The sequence below is a fragment of the Actinia tenebrosa genome, unplaced genomic scaffold, assembly GCF_029948245.1.
Source record: "Actinia tenebrosa isolate PJP-AT-01 unplaced genomic scaffold, QUT_ActTen_1.0 PGA_scaffold15__27_contigs__length_11533743, whole genome shotgun sequence".
NCBI lineage: Eukaryota > Metazoa > Cnidaria > Anthozoa > Actiniaria > Actiniidae > Actinia > Actinia tenebrosa.
The window spans coordinates 4,618,658-4,637,856 of record NW_028292575.1 but is presented as its reverse complement, the minus strand read 5'-3'; the positions used below and the strand labels follow the sequence as shown (position 1 = coordinate 4,637,856).

The following is a 19,199-nucleotide window of genomic DNA, read 5'->3' as shown; positions in this document are numbered from 1 at the left end:
ATTGTTTTTTTCTTCGCAAATTAAAGCGATTTTTTATATAATTATACTGACTTACGAAGGATCCAGAAATTAATTTTGAGGAACACGTTGGATGAAGACGAAAGGGGGGAGGGAGTGGTGTGGTAGACGATTGACAGGGGGGTGGGGGAGGGGAGATCATTTGCCACCATTCCCAAAGATCTTCCATCTGTCCACTTTTTGTCCCATTTCCAATCAGCTTTTCAATGAACGGACGGGCAAAGAGGGGCTGGCTTAGCCTGTACGTGGGACTTGATGTTGTTATTTTTGCTAACCATTGAGAGGTTCATATTTAGGGGAGTGGGCGTAGAGCTGGCTTGCCTTTAACTTGGTCACATCTGGATCCGTCCTTGACATAGGCCATTCTCGTTTATTCACGCCCGAAAAAACAATTGTGAACTCAATTTTTGATTTCATGAGACCCCCTGCAAAAAACTTGTTTATATCGTAGTAAAACAATCTTGTACCACGCGCATTAAAAAAAAAACAATTGTGAACTCAATTTTTGATTTCATGAGACCCCCTGCAAAAAACATGTTTATATTGCAGTAAAACAATCTTGTACCGCGCGCATTATTTGCACCATGTGATAAAAATCTCTCGTTTATCGACCAATCAGAATGCAGCCATACTCTGAACTATATGTAAAACTCTGATTTTAAAAAAAATATTGGATTGTTCTGATACAACTACGACTTAATTAATCTTATTATAGATACATCTCCAGAAGCTGTAATTATTTGTACGCGAACATATGTATACAGGTTGAAAGATAAGGCTTTAGTATTCGGATTTTGATATCGAATCTGAAACCATCTCTGGGCTGATCTAAGTCAGGGCAAGGCTAACTCAAAGATCAAACCCTGAAACGACCTCTGAGCTGATCTAAGTCAGGGCAAGGCTAACTCACAGATCAAACCCTGAAACAACCTCTGGGCTGATCTAAGTCAGGGCACGGCTAACTCAAAGATCAAACCCTGAAACAACCTCTGGGCTGATCTAAGTCAGGGCAAGGCTAACTCAAAGAACAAACCCCGAAACAACCTCTGGGTTGATCATAGTTAGGGCAAGATCAAACTGGAATTTATTCGAAGTCGAATCATGGACGTAATGTTTTTTGTCTTTCTTGGAATGCTTTGCTCATGCCAGATAAACGGTTAGTAGAAAAAGCTTTGTGATTTAGGAGTTATTTACATTCATGTTATTCGGTTACATGTTTCAAGAAAGAGGAGAGGAGTATAGGAGGAGAGAAAAAAGGAAGGAAGAATAAAAGAAAAAAGAAAAACAAACGAAAGGGAAGAGAGAGAAAAAATAGACGAAGAAAAAAGAAAAAGCTACGAAAGAAAAATAGAGAAATGAAAGAGAGAAAAAAATTCTCAGCACAGGGATTAAATCCGTAAGGTGGGTGTTCCTGATGGTAGTTGCCATGAATTCGTTTATGTTCATCATTATTTTACCTTGAAAGGATATTCATACGGAATGAACAAGAACAAGAGACAAATTCTGGTAAGAAGAGCCGTTCTTGAGGACTATGATAAAGTTATTGGTCCGGTTAAATATACAAAAAACGACTATCTTACCGTTGAGTTTCAACTCGTTGTCTTAAAGCTAGTAGAAGTGGTAAGTAGGGATATAAGAAGAGTATTTATTCTATCCTTCCGACTATCCATCCATCCCTCCCTCCCTCCCTCCCTCCCTCCCTCCCTCTCTCCATCCGTCCACCCATCCCTCCCTCCCTCCGTCCCTCCTTCCCTCCATCCCTCCTTCCTTCCTTTCCCTTCTTCCCTCCTTCCCTCCCTCCATCCAAATACCCATCCCTCCCTCCCTCCAATCCATCCATCCATCCCATCCATCTATCCATCCATCCACCCACCATCCATCCATCCATCCATCCCATCCCATCCATTCATCCATCCATCTATACATCCATCCATCCACTCACCCATCCATCCATCCATCCATCTATCCATCCATCCATCCATCCATCCATCCATCCATCCATCCATCCATCCATCCCATCCATCCATCCATCCATCAACCCACACACGCATTATATAATTCTATATCCTTTCTTTTATAACAATCTTTCTCATACCTTTACCCTTTCTAACTCTTCAGAATACCAAAGCTGAAACCATCAAAATAGATGGATGGGTAAAACAGGTATGTAGCCAACCTCATGACCATGTGTTTTATAAAACAGATTTCAGTGCAATTGTCGTATTGTCGCAAGAAAATACAAGGACACACAATTTAATTTAACTCGTTAGCTTGTGGCGCAACTTCAAAACAATGGTCCAAAATAGGGACCCAATGCTATTGATAAGGGTGGTGGGTACCTGTAAATACCCCCCCCCCCCCCACTCCTTAGGGACCTTTGCTCGATACCTGTGAGTCCACTTATATAGACACAAGTGGACGTTTCCTATTGCTTTTATAAGCTAAACAAAAGGTTTGAACTAAACGTGTTTTCTGTCCTCCAAGATATGAAACATGGTTTTTCAAGCGTTTGTTCCAATCCGAGCGCGCGTAATATTTCAAACATTTTACAAAACTATACCTATTTTCAAAATAGCTAAAATCTTTCGCGCTCTCCAATTGGTCGAAATGCGGTTTTAGGTGAGAGTATCTAAACCACTCACGTATTTTTTCCGTGCGCGCTCTCTGAATTTTAATTTTCATAGAAAAAAATAAAACAGCATTATTTAAAAAAACGCATGGTATCTTACGTATCTCTCGTGTTCTCTCAGCATCCCAAGTGCTTAGATCAGAGTAACAATTTATATTTCTTAAATACATATTGATTTAGAAATGGCTGGATGGTATTATGAAGTGGGAGCCTTCAAAATTGGAAAACACCAGTCATACTCGTTTTTCTTCCGATGAAATCTGGGTACCCGATGTGGCGCTGATGAATAAGTAAGTAAAAATATGGACCTATTATTATGATGCTTTCTAAGAGAAGAGTAACAGAAAACGAAAGTTGAGAAAAACAGAGCAGATCTAGGAGTACACAGAAGAGAGCAGAGGAAAGGAATGAAGAGTAGAGGAAAGGAGTGAAGAGCAGAGAAAGGAGTGAAGAGCAGAGGAAAGGAGTGAAGAGCAGAGAAAGGAGTGAAGAGCAGAGGAAAGGAGTGAAGAGCAGAGGAAAGGAGTGAAGAGCAGAGGAAAGGAGTGAAGAGCAGTTTAGCGAAGAGCAGAACTGCGCAAACTAAAGCAGAGGAGTCCAGAGGAGTGCTGAGGAGTGCAGGGCAGAGCAAAGGAAAGGAAAGAAGTGCATGGAAGAAAAAGCTTTAAAGACTATTATACTTCCATTGTCATTAGCGCTGACCCCCACGAAAAGTTGTCTGGCGGGCCAACCAAGTTTATCACCAATGTACACTGCAATTATGAAGGCAAATGTACGTGGATCTCTCCAGCAACTTTTACCAGTTCCTGTAGAATGAACGTTAGGTACTGGCCCATGGATACCCAGGTGTGTACGTTAACCTTTGGGTCGTGGACATTCCGTTACAAAAATCTGAGGATAGTACCATTGGACTTCAGTTATGAAAAAGGTTTGCAATATATTTTTCGACACCAAAAAAAGAAACAGACAGACAGACAGACAGACAGACAGACAGACAGACAGACAGACAGACAGACCGACCGACAGACAGACCGACCGACCGACCGACCGACCGACCGACCAACCAACAGACGGACAGGCAAACAGACAAACACACAAACAGTCAGAAGGACAAAGACAGACAGAAAAACTTAGAAACAATCAGACAGACATTTGTAAGCCAGTAAAAAGTGTACATGCATCTACTTATTGTTAAATGTTTTCATTTAAGGCTCTATTTCGAATGGCGAGTGGACTATTAATGACATCGAAGCCCATACCAGCAAAGTGAGAAGAGCCAAAACCTTTAGCATCCTTAATCTCAAACTCACTTTGACCAGAAAACCGACCTACGTCCTGTTCTATCTTACCCCTCCTGCTATCATCCTTGTTGTCTTAGCTTTGCTGAGCTTCTTCATACCAACTAACAGTGGAGAGAGGATTGGTTTTGTAACGACAATCCTACTTGCCAAGATGGTGTTCCTTCTCATGATGCCAGAGTACCTGCCCAAGACCTCGGACCAACTCCCTATTCTGGGAATCCTCTTGATACTATCTATGGTCATGGTCGCTGCTGTTCTAACTAGCACTATTTTTATCTTGGCGTGCCATCACAGGGAAGGAAAACCGTCGATGCTCACGCAGAAGCTGTTCTTTCCATTCAAGTTCCTCATAAAGAAGCATCCATTGAAAACCAACAAAGATGGGATATTGAATCGTGGGGTGAAGACTATTCAAAAGATGCTCTCTTCGTGCAAGTTTCTCGCAAAGAAGCAATCCTTCACACTCGACAGAGATACAGATGGTGTTATAAATCAAGGAATGGAGACCGATTTGCAAGAGGCAGACACAAAGGATGTAGTAACCATCGCTGGTAATGACCTTGCCGACCCGGGAAGCGTTCAGGAAGGAGAGGTCACGTGGCAAGACATCGCGAAGAAGTTGAACAGTTTTGCTTTCTTTGTTATTATGACTGCATTGTTGCTGACTGGATTGGCTGTTTCTGTGGCTTATTGAACAAGCGTTATCTTATTCTGATCTTTCAGGTATTACACTTTGAGTAAAGTTTTAAGATACACTCAATTGAAGAATCGTTGTCGGGTTCAGAAACATAGAACATAGAAGCTGAGACCGAAATGGCACATGGGAAGTACGTTAATAAGATGCATACTGTGACCGGCGACCCGTGGCATCATCCACTGTTTTTAATACGCGTTTGGCATTCTAAACCGACTACGTGGATGGCGCAAATGAATATTTTATAATATAATTATGTCATTTCCCTTGTGCCATTTCGGTCTCAGCTTCTATGTTCTATGTTTCTGAACCCGACAACGATTCTTCAATTGAGTGTATACAGCTATTTCAAAGAAACGTCAATGAAGGTTTTGTTTCATGTCACATTTCCATGTTGCATGTTGCATGTTGCATTTTGTATGTTGCATGTTGCATTTTACATTTCCATGTTGCATGTCACATTTCCATGTTGCATGTTGCATATTGCACGTTGTATGTTGCATGTTCCATGTTCAATGTCGCATATTTCATGTCACATTTCCATGTTGCACTTTGTATGTTGCATGTTGCATGTTGTATGTTGTATGTTGTATGTTGCATGTTGCATGTTGCATGTTGCATGTTGCATGTTGCATGTTGCATGTTGCATATTATACGCTTAATGTCTGCTCGCAAGGGAAATAGTTTTGTTTTCCCGAAAGTCTTGATGCTTCACGAGGCGAAGCCAAGGAAAAAATATGTTATAAAACGTGCAGACAAAGTTTGGATAAATTCCATATTGTTGTGACCTTTCGCTGATTACATTCACATCGCCCATAGTGCATAGAGGGCTTGGTATAAAGTACAACAAAAACCTCCAAACTACTTTGAAATAGCTGTTTACTCATTTCAATAAAGTTAGTCACGAAAAGCCTACAGAGACCGCTGAATATCACGGGAAACATTTCATATCAAACAAGTAAAATATTTCGATACAAACTGCAGCTTGAGGATGCTCACAGGACGTGAAACTAACTGGTAAAAGATCTCAAGTCCATCAATAGTTATCAAGCGGGTAAAACATGTAAATGTACGAGATGTGTATTCTTCGATTGCACGTCACGTTACCGCGACCATATTTGTGCCAACCATTGTTAACGGCACCAAGATTGCCGCCATGTTTTTGTCTTTTGACTCTCTTGGTAAGCCGCTTGCAATCCATCAATTGTTGGTCTCAGCTTTGTAGCTCTTCAGGCGACTAACTTTGTTAAGATGAGTACATCTGAATGCGTCGAATCGCATTCTATTTATCTTGTAATCTTATCCCTATCGTTATGCTGAGGGACCGCTGTTTTTAGGGCTAGGAGTGGTGGCTTTATTACAGCCATTCTCAATTACACGCGCCCTCTAGCGATTGTTTCTGTCGCGACGAGGAAGGTTTTCGTAGACGTCAATCACAAGGCGTTTCCATGACATTGTCGGAAAACACAAAGCTATAAGGGCACGTACCTTTAGAATGTCATGGAAACGCCTTGATTGACGTCCACCAAAAGCTTCTACGTCGCGAAAAAAAACAATCGCTAGAGTGGCGCGTGTGATTGAGAATGACTGTAATCTTGCGCACTGCAGCTAAAGTACCGGTCATTATTCATTATTCAAGGCTGGGGCAAAAGAGAACTCGAAACTGGAGTATCGGTTGTGATGTAATTCAATATTACTAGCTTTATATGTTGAAGTCTTCCAGTAGTGAAAGTCTAAAGATTAAACATAGGCTAGAACAAAAACTGAAACAATTTCTGGGCAGATCAAAGTCAGGGAAGGGCTAACTCACCGTATTTAACCCGGAAACAACCTCTGGGCCGATCGCAATCGGAAGGGATAAATTTGATTCGCTTGTCTCAGCATGGACATATGGATGGATGGATGGATGGATGCATGGATACATGGATGCATGGATGCATGGATGCATGGATGCATGGATGCATGGATGCATGGATGCATGGATGCATGGATGCATGGATGCATGGATGCATGGATGGAGATGGATGGATGAAATAGATGGAGATGGATGGATAGATGGATCGATGGAAAAAGGTGTAACAAATGGATCGGAAGGGATAAATTTGAATAGTTGAGAAAAATGGGAAAATGTAATAATACAGCATAAATGTAGGAATAGCTGAAAGTATGGATGGTATAGGATGGGCTAAATACACATTTTTGGCTTGTCTTTCATTTTCACAAGTTTTCTTTTTTTTTTTTTTTTTTTTTTTTTTTTTTTTTGAATTTTTACATTTAGTTTTTCATTTTGATGTATTACAAAATAATTTTAACATAAATCGATTAAAGTGCGTAAACAAACTCAAACAATGGGTGCAATTATCAGAGTTTGGCTGTAAATTAAATTTCCAGTATAAATATTTTAATGCTAATTTATAATAATTGAATTTTCACGTATGAATTTAACTTTGGGCGCTTTTCATTTCACCGAAAAAAACGGAAACTCCTGTTGGAAAAACAAATGGTATGTTTCAGTTTAATCAGAAAGTTCCGGAACACTCGGTCTATCGATTGAGGTAATTCATTTTTCCCGCTCTTTTCGGTTCTTCTGGTAGACGCGTGTACCATTTGTAGGAAGCCAAAGTTTCTCCCAGCTGATCTGAGAGAAAATGCCAATCATAATCGTGAAAATTTGCAAAACTGAGGTGTCTCTTTTCGTCTTGAAATGATGTATTTCCAAACCACCAAATGAAAAAAATAATGTTCCTAATAAGAGCAATGGTGGACATGTTTTTATTTTTCCCAGCTCAATTTTCACAGGCTTCATGACACTTCAGTTTTGCAGTGACGTCATTTCTACGTCACTATTTCAGATCAGCTGGCAGCTCTTTTATTACCATTAGCAAATGAATTTCCAACGGGATAAATTGGTATTAAATGGAAAGCACTTCCATCAATTGTTATTTCCATCAATTGTTGACCACGAGTTCTCTAATTACTAAAACTTTTTCAAAGATTTAAAAAAAAAAAAAAAAAAAAAATCTCGCCAATTATGTATTTCAGTTGGTTTTCACAGTTCCTCGACATGGCGGCGTCAAAAAGGTTCTAAAATATTGACGACCTTCGATTGTTTTACTGCCAAGTTTAATTATTAATATCAATGAAAATACGGTATAATAGTAGCTTTGCAGGAGAGTTTCAATTCAGTTTTAGCACGCATTCGATACAAGAACGCGTTTCAAGAAATCAAGAGTTTAGGTTGAGGATGATGAAGTTGATCACACGTCTCGTAGTCGTGTTTCTAATTCAGCTAAAAGGTAAGGTCCTTTCTTCATATTATTTCAATTCATTTGAAAGCTAAGCCGAGAAATAGCGAGCGCGGTATCAACGCGTCACCTCGCGTCACAACCTCGGTGCTGAAGTTCAAAAATATTTTTCAAACCTAACGCTTTGGAATTTCTCACTCGCATTCTTGATTAGTGAAATCACTAGAATTTTAACGCGTTGTTCCTATTTCAAATTTAGTTCACAAACTATTGGTTTCATAAAGAGGTTTTCATGATCATTTCAAATAAATGTAGATACTAACCTCATTTCCAACGATTTTCATTTGCCTTTTTTATGTGCAAAAAAGTCAAAATCGCACAATTATGACAGACGAAGAAACGATATTTAGCGGATTGTTTTCTATAGTTCAGTTACAACTCTGGGTAATATACATTTGGCAGTCGTTTTTTTTTTTCTAAAGAAATTTAAGGAAACTTTTTTGGCATTTTTGTGTGAAAGGCGCCATCAACAAAAGCGATATGCCATTTTAGCACGTACTCATTCAAAAACCATTAAGATTGAAGTGTTGTATTTGATTAGTAGCTTCTAAACAATTTACAAACTTTTAATTTTTTTATATATTCATTTTATTTTATTTTTTTATTTTATTTCATTTCATTTCATTTCATTTTATTTTATTTTATTTTACCTTTTTTTTTATTTGACGAAAAGATCTTTAATTCACCATGAAGTTGGTAACTTTAGTTTCTCAAAATTAATACTTTAGTATCTTATACCCCTGGAGATTATCGTTTTGTTCTTCTTGAATTTTCAAAAAGTAGACAAAACAAAAAAAAGTATTTAGTTCAATTTTTATTAATACTTTTGGCCGGATTTCCGCCCGCTGTAGACTAGCTCTTTTCTTGCCTGAAACAGTTATTGGGTATTTTTGTTCCCATTCCCATAAGTTTTGAAAAATATTTTGTTAAAGATTTTCCTTAGTTTATTTATTTATCTTATTTTATTTATTTATTTATTTAATTAATTTTTTTTTTACGTCTACAACAGTGTATATTACTTAGTTCTATTCCGCCATTAGCCAACGGCAGTACTTAATACCCTCTCTAAAACCTTTAGTTTTTCATTTGGACTCCAGCCAAATTATGAACCTGCTTCTTATTGTATTTATAGTGGAACGTATTCCATCTATTCAAATGGGGACTTTGACGGTTTCTCATAAGTCTCTGACCCGAAAACGAAGACTGTTATTTTGGAACTGGAGTTTTTCGAGAAAAAAATATTACGAAAGCTTAATATGATATCGTTTTCCTAAAAATGTTAGTTTTAGAAGAGTTTTTTTGAAATTTTAAAGGTAAGTCTATTAGAAATAATTTATTTCGATATAGTAATTATTGAGGCTTATCAATTATTTACTGATTTTCAAATTGAAGCACGTTTTGCGGCATTCGTCATCCAAATAGTCCCCTTCACAGTTCCCTGCGCCATCTTGAAAGATATTCGTGCCTTTGCATCGAAGCGAGACGAACGGTGAGCGTGCAATGATAAAGACATCTTTTAACACCTTAGACAATTATTCACATGTCTCTATAATTGCAAGCTCACCGTTCGTCTCGCTTCGATGCAAAGGCACGAATACCTTTCAACATGGCGCTGGGAACTGTGAAGGTGACTATGATTGAAGAAATAATCGAACATCGATCACACCCTTACAGTTCAACCCGACAATGATTAGCAAACTGAAAAGGTGTGAAAAACACCCAAATTCAATCAAAATCATGGGCTATAGTCCATGCCTTTTGGCCAAGAAAAAACCATTTCTCAAAAGCAATAAGTAATTGATATTTTTGGAAAAAGTGTGAAAAAATCCCAAATTCGCTCAAAATCACTGGCTATAGTCCATGCTTTTTGGCCAAAAACACCCATTTTTCAAGTGTCATAAATAATTCATATTTTCTCAAAAGGTGTGAAAATGACCCAAAATCGACCAAAACCATGGGCTATAGTCCATGCTTTTTGGACAAAAACACCCATTTTTCAAGTGTCATAAATAATTCATATTTTCTCAAAAGGTGTGAAAATGACTCAAAATCGATCAAAACCATAGGCTATAGTCCATGCTTTTTGACCAAAAACACCCATTTTTCAAGTGTCATAAATAATTCATATTTTTGGAAAAGGTTAGAAAATGACCCAAAATCGACCAAAACCATGGGCTATAGTCCATGCTTTTTGGCCAAAAACACCCATTTTTCAAGTGTCATAAATAATTCATATTTTCTCAAAAGGTGTGAAAATGACCCAAAATCGACCAAAACCATGGGCTATAGTCCATGCTTTTTGGACAAAAAACAACCATTTTTCAAGTGTCATAAATAATTCATATTTTCTCAAAAGGTGTGAAAATGACCCAAAATCGACCAAAACCATGGGCTATAGTCCATGCTTTTTGGCCAAAAACATCCTTTTTTCAAGTGTCATAAATAATTCATATTTTTGGAAAAGGTGTGAAAAACACAGAAAATCGATCAAAATCATGGGCTATAGTCCATGCTTTTTGGCCAAAAACACCCATTTTTCAAAAGAAATAAAAAAATTATATTTTCCCTAAAGGGTGTGAAAAACACCCAAAATCGATCAACACTATGGCCTATGACCCAAAATGACGAATTTTGGACATTTTCTGAATATTTCATGATCGTGGAAAAGTTTGAAAAAAAGAAAAATACATCAAAATCATGTGCTGTAGTTTTTGTATACTGTTCGTAAATGATACATTTTTAAAAGCAAGATTTTAGTATGAATTATTCACCATTAATAAATAGAAATAAGTTCTATTCTTTGTGAATTAAAAGTTATCTTTTTTTTCAGCTGTCGAGGGACAAAAACTTGATCATAACCTTCATCAAGTGAAGATCAGAAAAGAAAAACTTCAAGATTACGATCGTATTATTGGTCCAGTGGAATATCGTGAAAGACGAGTTCTTTCGGTTACGTTTTCTCTGTCTATTACAAGGCTTGTTTATGCGGTACGTGAAAGAGATTGAGTTTATCTTCAACTGAAGTTTGTTTGTTTAATTTGCTTATTTACTGGTCTTCTTGCCCCAAGAAATGTTCTTTACCTTGGGCGTAATGTTTTCCTATATACAACCACATGTCGAGTCGCTTGAGAATAATATTTTTGGATTAATTTGAGTTCGGTATCAATATTAATGAGTTTTCTCATGCACAACTGTTAAATAAAGAAATAATACTGTAGAAAATGACACATGGTTTGAATTGGGAAATATTACATTCAACAGTTTAAATATTTTTTGGGGCGGATAAAATTGCTAAATATCTATTGATTATTGGCAAATATTCTCCAAAATTAGTGAGTCTGGGGCGAATAATTGTCGCGAGTATAATTTTAGACTTGACTTTTGCAAACTTGCAGGATACCAAAAAGCAAACCTTGACTCTGGAAGCTTGGGAAGTTAAGGTAAATCTGTAATCGTCATGTTGTTTGTTTTTTTTCATACTGATGTACATATTTCAAAATAAGGTATTTGGAACCCAATTAAGGCGATATGCAATAAGTGCATGATAGGTGAAAGACGATAGGAGATGGGTCCTTCCAAGATCCGAGAATAGCTGGATGACTTGTGTTTCTGCTTCGTATTCTCGTAAAAAATATAGAGCTTAGTGTTGAGATATCGATATTTATATGTTGTTAGAAAAACAGCTATAGTTTTTGTACTGTTCTGTTGCACTCAACTCAAAGCCATCAATTTTCACATGCACTTTAAAAAATCCGTTACATTTGAGATATTGTCGCACGTTATAGTCTCCATACCAGTGTTTTGCCATTCCAGACGACGTGTCACCCCTTGGGTATGTTTGTCATTTGGGAAAGAAGTAACATTCAAGGGAATGACAATATAAATATAAGATATGAATTCAGTCTATTGAAGGACAAATCCATGCGATCAATGTGTGTCATCAAGCATCAGTGAAACAGATTTGTTATTTGGGAAAGAAATAACATTCAAGGGAATGACAATATAAATATAAGATATGAATTCAGTCTATTGAAGGACAAATCCATGCGATCAATGTGTGCCATCAAGCATCAGTGAAGAGAGAAAAGATGTAATATTCGAATGATACATCATAGGAGTACAATGAGATTACAATGCCAATCAATAGCCCCTTTGCAGCTAAGCAATCACGTGCTGATTAATTCACTGAGAGCAAATGAATGAACATCTTGATTCCCAAGGGTGAAATATACTGGAGAGCAAACACGCTTTCTACAACCTGTTTTGAAAGATCGTAATAAAACTGCATTTTGTAACACACTGGTTACACATCTTTTCATTCAGTTCTTTACAAGTAGCTAAAAAGAATCACCAATGTTATATAAAAACAAAAATTTTGCAGTCCAGTACAGGCACGTGACCGTTAACTTCAAAGGGTCTATTGTTCTTTCAAGTACTATTAAAGAATGCAATATTTTATTTGCTTTTATCTCTAGGCTTGGAACGATGAATACCTCAAGTGGAAACCTAAAAACTTTGGAGGAGTTGGAAGGACTATCTTTGCCCCCGACGAAATCTGGGTACCCGATATTATGCTCTACAACAGGTGGGATTTTAAAAAATGATATATATTTTACATTTATTGGGCATGTCGATCCGGCTCAGAAGAGACTATTTTTGAGTTCGGATATTACCGCCTGTTCCTTGATTACAGCTCATTCCCTCAAGGCTAACCGTTATTCAACATGATATTCAAAAATACCGACGGTAAAGTAGAGAATGCACAACGTCAACGATACAAACACAATTGAAATTCCCCGGACCTTCACTGGAACACATGAATATTCTGCGCAAAATCGAGTCGAACTCTGAAGAACAGACTCGAATCTTGAGTATCGGAAACCGTGAAGAGTCAGTGATTAATAAATCCGCTTGCTTGACACAAACCGGGTTTTATGAGGATATAGGTTGTTTTTTAAGTCCCTAAAAACCATAGCCTAGCATATAGCGAATATTCAAGATCTCCTATAGATTATTTTATGCAAAGATGAGAGTATGTGGACCGCGTGGCACTAATGAAATAGTAGAAGATAATATAGGTAAGTTGTAGTGCTTGGGAACGAGGTTATTCCGGGCGAAAGCCCTTGGAATTAAATTCGGAAAAATTAATTTCCGACCTCGCTGGCTCCCCAGCGAGGTCGGAAATTAATTTTTCCGAATTTAATTCCAAGGGCTTTCGCCCGGAATAACCTCGTTCCCAAGCACTACAACTTACCTATATTATCTTCTACTAGATTATTTTATGATGCGTTATGGCGCGCGTCGCGTGCATGACAGGGAATTTTTAGCTTTCACTGAGCACTGCCAAACATGTGACTGACATTGCCCTTGATACAGCTATTCCAAAAAAGGTTGGCATCTGAAGGGTAATGTTAAATGGTGCATGTTGCTTACTAAGCTTGAAATGAAACACATGTAAATAATGTCAGCACAGAAGAAAATATGCCGGAAAAACGTGCAGACAAAGTTTGGCAAAATTCCATATTGCTGTGCCCTGATTGCATTCATATCTACTTTTTTTCTCCGTTAGCGCTAACAGCCCTGACAGCCTAAATAACTTACCAACCAAACACGTGACCAACGTTTACGTGAAAAATAGCGGTGACTGCCTTTGGTTTACTCCTAAAACGTACACCAGTAACTGTATGATGAATGTTAAGTACTGGCCAATAGATGAGCAGGTGTGTACACTGACCTTTGGATCGTGGACGTACTTCGATCACGAGATGAAGATCGAGCCGCTTACGTTAACTGAAAACGACACTGATACAGGTGAGGTGGCGTTTACATGTGACCCAAGCTGAAGCAAACTCTTGGCTGATCTATAATTGACAGATAGAACTCTGAAAAAACTCTGGGCTGATTAATGTCAGGGCACAGCTAATTCACAAATCGAACCCTGAAACAACCTCTGGCGAGTTCACTAACACTACTATCACTACCATTGAACTTCACGCTACTGATGTACTAGAGAAGTTTTCGCATGACTGTGAAAAGCTCACGGCACGAACACGTTCTTGGCACGGCTGGGGATACGCCAGACCAATCACATTGCTCGAGAATTCACTCTCCATCCAATCAAATACCCAGATACCCACGGCATAAACACGGCGCGGACACGGTCACGCCAAAGTCACGGCACTTTCAGACCAATCACATTACGCGAGAAAAAAATCAGCCAATTAAAATTCTAGAAAGTATCACGGTCACGGCACGGCACTGAGCTTTTCACAGCCATACGAAAACTGCACTATGCCGCGAACGTGGTAGTACTCTTCCGGGCATTCTGATTGGGCAAAAAATAATGACGCACCTAAAATACTTTTTACATGGATTTGATTTTCGCCTGAACTACTTTTCCTTTTCCATTTTTAGTTCTGCCTTCAAACGGAGAGTGGGAGATTAAATCCATTAAATACGTCACTGGAAAAACCGACCATAGCAACTGTTGCGATGGTAACTACAGCACTATCAGCTACCACATCACCATCGCTCGTAAACCAGCTCATCTCCTCTTCTACTTGACGCCTCCATCGGTCATCCTTGGTATTCTGACCCTCATGAGTTTCTTCATCCCCACCGAGAGTGGAGAACGAATCGGTTTCGTCACCACGATCTTGTTGACAATGATGGTGTTTCTCCTTCTGATCCCTGAGTATCTCCCCGAAACCTCGGACGAGATTCCTGTTCTTGGAGTTCTGATGATAACATTCCTGATCCTCATAGCAGTTGTTCTCGTGGCAACGATTGTGATTTTGAAATGCTATCACAGTGAAGGTACACCCTCGTCTGTAATCCGAATTCTCTTCTGTCAAAAGAAGCAGAAGTGCCCAGCAAGAAAAGTTGGCATTTCACCAGAGATTCCGAGAGAAGTATGCAATGGTAAGGTCAACCATGGTCAGGATGATTCTACCGAGATGATTGACATGGAAGAACCAGTGCGCATGCCTAGTAAGGAACCAAGAATGGCCTTCACTGAGGATTCGAACGAAAAGGAAGAGTTTAAGTGGCATGAGATGTCTGATAGGCTGAACTGGGTACTCTTCGGCGTCATTCTAGCCCTGTCTGTACTAACGATGCTGCTGATCTTTTTTAGCCGCTAGTTAGACGCTATCAAGATGAATTTGATAGAAACATAACTAGCTAGCAAAACGCCAACGAAGACGTGTATTTGGTTATGCCTTTGATTTTGCACAATGAATAAAGTAATACATTTATCTTGCATAGCCGGTAGGGGAATTTATTTGTTAAATTTGCAAGCAAGCAAGCAAGCAAGCAAGCAAGCAAGCAAGCAAGCAAGCAAGCAAGCAAGCAAGCAAGCATTTTATACTATTAATAACAGGTTCTTTTAGACTGCACAGCAATTCTACAATTTATTTTTTAGATTCAGGCCTCGGGGTTTCAAATATGTAAAACGTAAAAAGTACCATATAATCAGTAAGGGCAGGGCTAACTCACATATTGAACCCTGAAATAACCTCTGGGCTGATCAAAGTCAGGCCTAACATGTCACAGATCAAGCCCTGAAACAGACGCTGCATGGATGGATGGATGGATGGATGGACGGACGGACGGACGGACGGATGGATGGATGGATGAGGTATGCAATGGGATGAGATAAATAAATGGATGGGTGGATGGAATTGAGTGGAATAAATGGATGGGAAGAGATGAATGGATAGCTGGCATGGTTGGAGAAAAATGGGAAAATGTGATAACGGCATAAATGTGGGAATAGCTTTTTTGCTTGACCTTTAATCTTTCATTTTCACAATGTTTTTTTTTTTCATTTTCTTTTTCTTAATGATGTTTTTCATTTTGAGGTATTAAAACATTACAATTTTTAAATTGTTAATATCTTTATATTTTCACCGACTCACTGAGAAACCAAACACTCAAAGTGCGTCAGTAAACAAACTAAAACAATGAGCGCAATAGACCCCCTTCCGCGTCCCCCCCCCCCCCCCCAATTTTTGATAACACCAAGATAGCAAAAATCGATCAACACCAATGGACAGAGCACCTCAAATTTAGCAATTTTGCCAAGTTAGAGGGTGATGAAAATGACTTTGCATGGCTATTCTTCGATTGCATCGCGGCCATGTTGGTACCATTTAACAAAAGATTTCTCATTAGCAACCATTGTGAACGGTACCACAATGGCCGCCATGTTTTTGTCTTTTAACTCTCTTGGGAATGGTTGCAACCCATCAATATCTTCTGCTGTTTCCAACATATCACTCTCAAACTTGGTAAAATTACTCTTTTTGAGGTGCTTTTTCTGGCATTATCGATTTTTGCTAACTACAGTCTATGTAAAAAGTTGAAAAAACCGTGGAAGGGTGCGATTATTAGATTTTGGCTTTCAATTCTCAGTTTGAATTTTTCTCATGTTCATTTACAATAATTGAATTTTAACGTAAAATTTAAACTTTATTTCCATCAATTGTCGACCACCAGTACTCTAATTACTAAAACTTCTTCAAAGATAAAAGAATGAAAGAACCTCAAAATGAGGCTTTTCTGCCAATTATATATTTCGATTGGTTTTCACATTTCATCGACATTGCGGCGCCAAAAATGTTCTAAAATATTAACGACCTTCGATTGTTTTACTGCCAAGTTTAATAATTAAACTCAATGAAAATACGGTATAACCTACTTTGCAGGAGTGTTCGATTCAGTTTTAGCACGCATTCGAGTAGAACGTGTTTCTAGAAATCAAGAAGGCTGGGTTGAGGATGATGAAGTTGATCACAGGTCTTGTATTTTTGTTCCTAATTATGCTAAACGGTAAGGTCCATTGTTACTATATTTTTAGTCATTTAAAAGCTAAAAAGAAAAAAAAGCGAGCGTCATAACCTAATGATTCTCGCGTCAAGACCTCGGTGCTAAAGTTTTCAAAAATATTTTTCAAACCTAACGCTTAACAACTTCATATTTCTAGGAATTTAGAATTTCTCACTTGTATACTTGATTAGTCTAATCATGCTTTTTTTTAAATATTTGTTCCCAAGCTATTTTGGTCTCATAAAGAGGTATCTCCCATTATCTATTCAACTAAATTTATAATCAATAGCAACCATATTTCCGACGGTTTTAATTTGCCATCTTTTTTTTAAAAAAATTTCAAAAAAGCAAAAATCGCACAATTAGGACAGACGAAGACACTTTATTTAGCGGAGTGTTTTCAAGTTCAATTATATCTCTGACTAATATATATATGACCTATTTTTCGGGGCAGTTAAGAAAACTTTTTTGTAATTTTTGACATTAATCATAGTGATACGCCATTTTACCGCGTACCTATTCGAAGACGTGGAATCAAGAAGTGTTGTATTTGAGTGTAATAGTGTTATGCTCCTATCAAAGTCTTGACCCAATGAGGGAAGACCGGGCATACCCAAGGGCTATTGACATCTTTGAACGAAAAAAAAATTGTCAATGAGACCCTCATAAGGGCCATATAAAAATGTTGTTTTTTAAGGGTTTTACTCTGAAAAAGAAAAAAAAAAGTGTCAATAAAAGCCTTGCAGCCCCTGTCATGGGCAAGGTTCTTATGTCAATAGCCTGTGTATGCCCGGGCTCTCCCCGTTGGGGGAATACATTAATAGGTGCATTATGAGAGAGAAAATAATGTTTTTACAGACTAAGCAAGACATCAGTTTTGTAATTACCATTACTTATCTGAAAACAAGATAAAGAATGACCAATTAGTCATATAAAAATATCGATATTATATTTCAGTACTGCTACCATCACGCACACTATCACTTGATTAGACATTGACACCTGTCATAGAATCATTATAAACAGCTCATGTAATCAGTTCGAGAGAGAGTAGAATATGATCCCAAAGCCTATACCGAGAGCGGTAGGCCCGGAACAATAGCTTTTGAACAGCCTTTAACAAACTTTTTTTTTTTGCCAAAGACATTTTTAATTAATCAACCATGAAGTTGGTATTCGAGATTAATAGCTAAATGTCTTATACACTGGGAATTTTTGTTGTTGTTCTCGTTGAATTGTCAAAGACTAGACACGACAAAACAGTGCTAGTTAGTTCAATTTTAATTCTAATACTTTTGGTATTTCCGCCAGCTGTAAAGTAGCTCTTTTCTTCAAAAATTCAAAAACAATAATAATTTTGATATTGATTTTCCTTTGTCAACTTAATCAACTCTGAAAAAAAATTTTTTTAATTTGGGCTCCAGCCAAATTTCAATCTGTTCTTTATTGTGTATTCACCATCTATTCTAATGGCGAATTTCACGGTTTTTTCACTCTCTGATCCGAAAACGAAAAGAGCGATCGTAAAAAAATATGGCTAAAAAGCTTTAGTTTTTGGAGAAAAACATTACTAGAGCTTTATTTGTTTTCTATAAAAGATGCTGATTTTAAAAGAATTTTGATTTTTTTTGCGAATAAGTAATCTTTTTATGATTAGGTCTAGAAAAAAAAATCCCTTGGCTATAGTCCATGCATTCATTACTGAATATGAATAAAAATCGTACCATTTCATTGAAAAACACTTTATTTTTGTCAGTTATCGAAGGAAAAAACCTGGAACACAATCAGAAACAAGTGAAGATCAGAAAGGAAAAACTTCAAGATTACGATCGTATCATTGGTCCAGTGGAATATCGTTCCAAGCTCGTTCTTTTGGTTAAATTTTCTCTGTCCGTTACGAACCTTGTTAATGTGGTACGTTAAGGGACCGTGTTCTACTTTAATTCTAATTTATTTATTTTATTTACTTATATACTGATTCCATGCCAGTGAAAATTGTCCCAGTGAAAAATCTCTGGTATTTTCCCATAATTATTAATCATCATTAATTATCATAAACTTATTTACCGATTTCAAAGAATAGCTAATTCGAAAGACTTCCTTTGTTAACTTGCAGGACACCAAAAAGGAAACCTTGTCTCTGGACGTATGGGAAGTTAAGGTAATTGTATGTGGAAGCTGTAATGGTCTCTGTTTTTTTCATACTGATATACGTATTTTAAGAAAGGTATTTGGAACCCAAGGCGAAATGCAATAAGTGATAGACGATAGGTCCTCCTAAGATCAGAGAAAAGCTGGAATAACTTGAGTTTCTGCTTCTGATTCTCGTCAAGCACATGGAGCTTAGTGTTGAAATATTTATTCGCACTTTGAAACTCAATTGTCGCACTTTAAAGTACCTGAAACAATTAAAATATAACTTA

The 19,199-nt window shown here is 37.7% G+C and overlaps 2 protein-coding genes across 2 annotated transcripts; both read left to right on the top strand.

Annotated features, from left to right (window-relative positions):
* Positions 1 to 160: 160 nt before the first annotated feature.
* On the top strand, positions 161 to 5,034 carry LOC116300672 (neuronal acetylcholine receptor subunit alpha-5). The gene is made up of 6 exons (XM_089030909.1): positions 161 to 1,174; positions 1,484 to 1,638; positions 2,137 to 2,181; positions 2,828 to 2,937; positions 3,343 to 3,575; positions 3,858 to 5,034. Exons 1-6 carry the CDS (start codon positions 1,120 to 1,122, stop codon positions 4,640 to 4,642), a joined length of 1,383 nt encoding a protein of 460 aa, XP_088887035.1. The 5' UTR covers positions 161 to 1,119; the 3' UTR covers positions 4,643 to 5,034.
* A 2,808-nt stretch (positions 5,035 to 7,842) lies between these two features.
* LOC116304810 (neuronal acetylcholine receptor subunit alpha-7) lies at positions 7,843 to 15,803 on the top strand. Its single transcript, XM_031714596.2, has 6 exons — positions 7,843 to 7,938; positions 10,778 to 10,935; positions 11,343 to 11,387; positions 12,423 to 12,532; positions 13,517 to 13,758; positions 14,362 to 15,803. The coding sequence occupies exons 1-6, from the start codon at positions 7,887 to 7,889 to the stop codon at positions 15,087 to 15,089; spliced, it is 1,335 nt and encodes a 444-aa protein (XP_031570456.2). The 5' UTR covers positions 7,843 to 7,886; the 3' UTR covers positions 15,090 to 15,803.
* Positions 15,804 to 19,199: the final 3,396 nt, after the last annotated feature.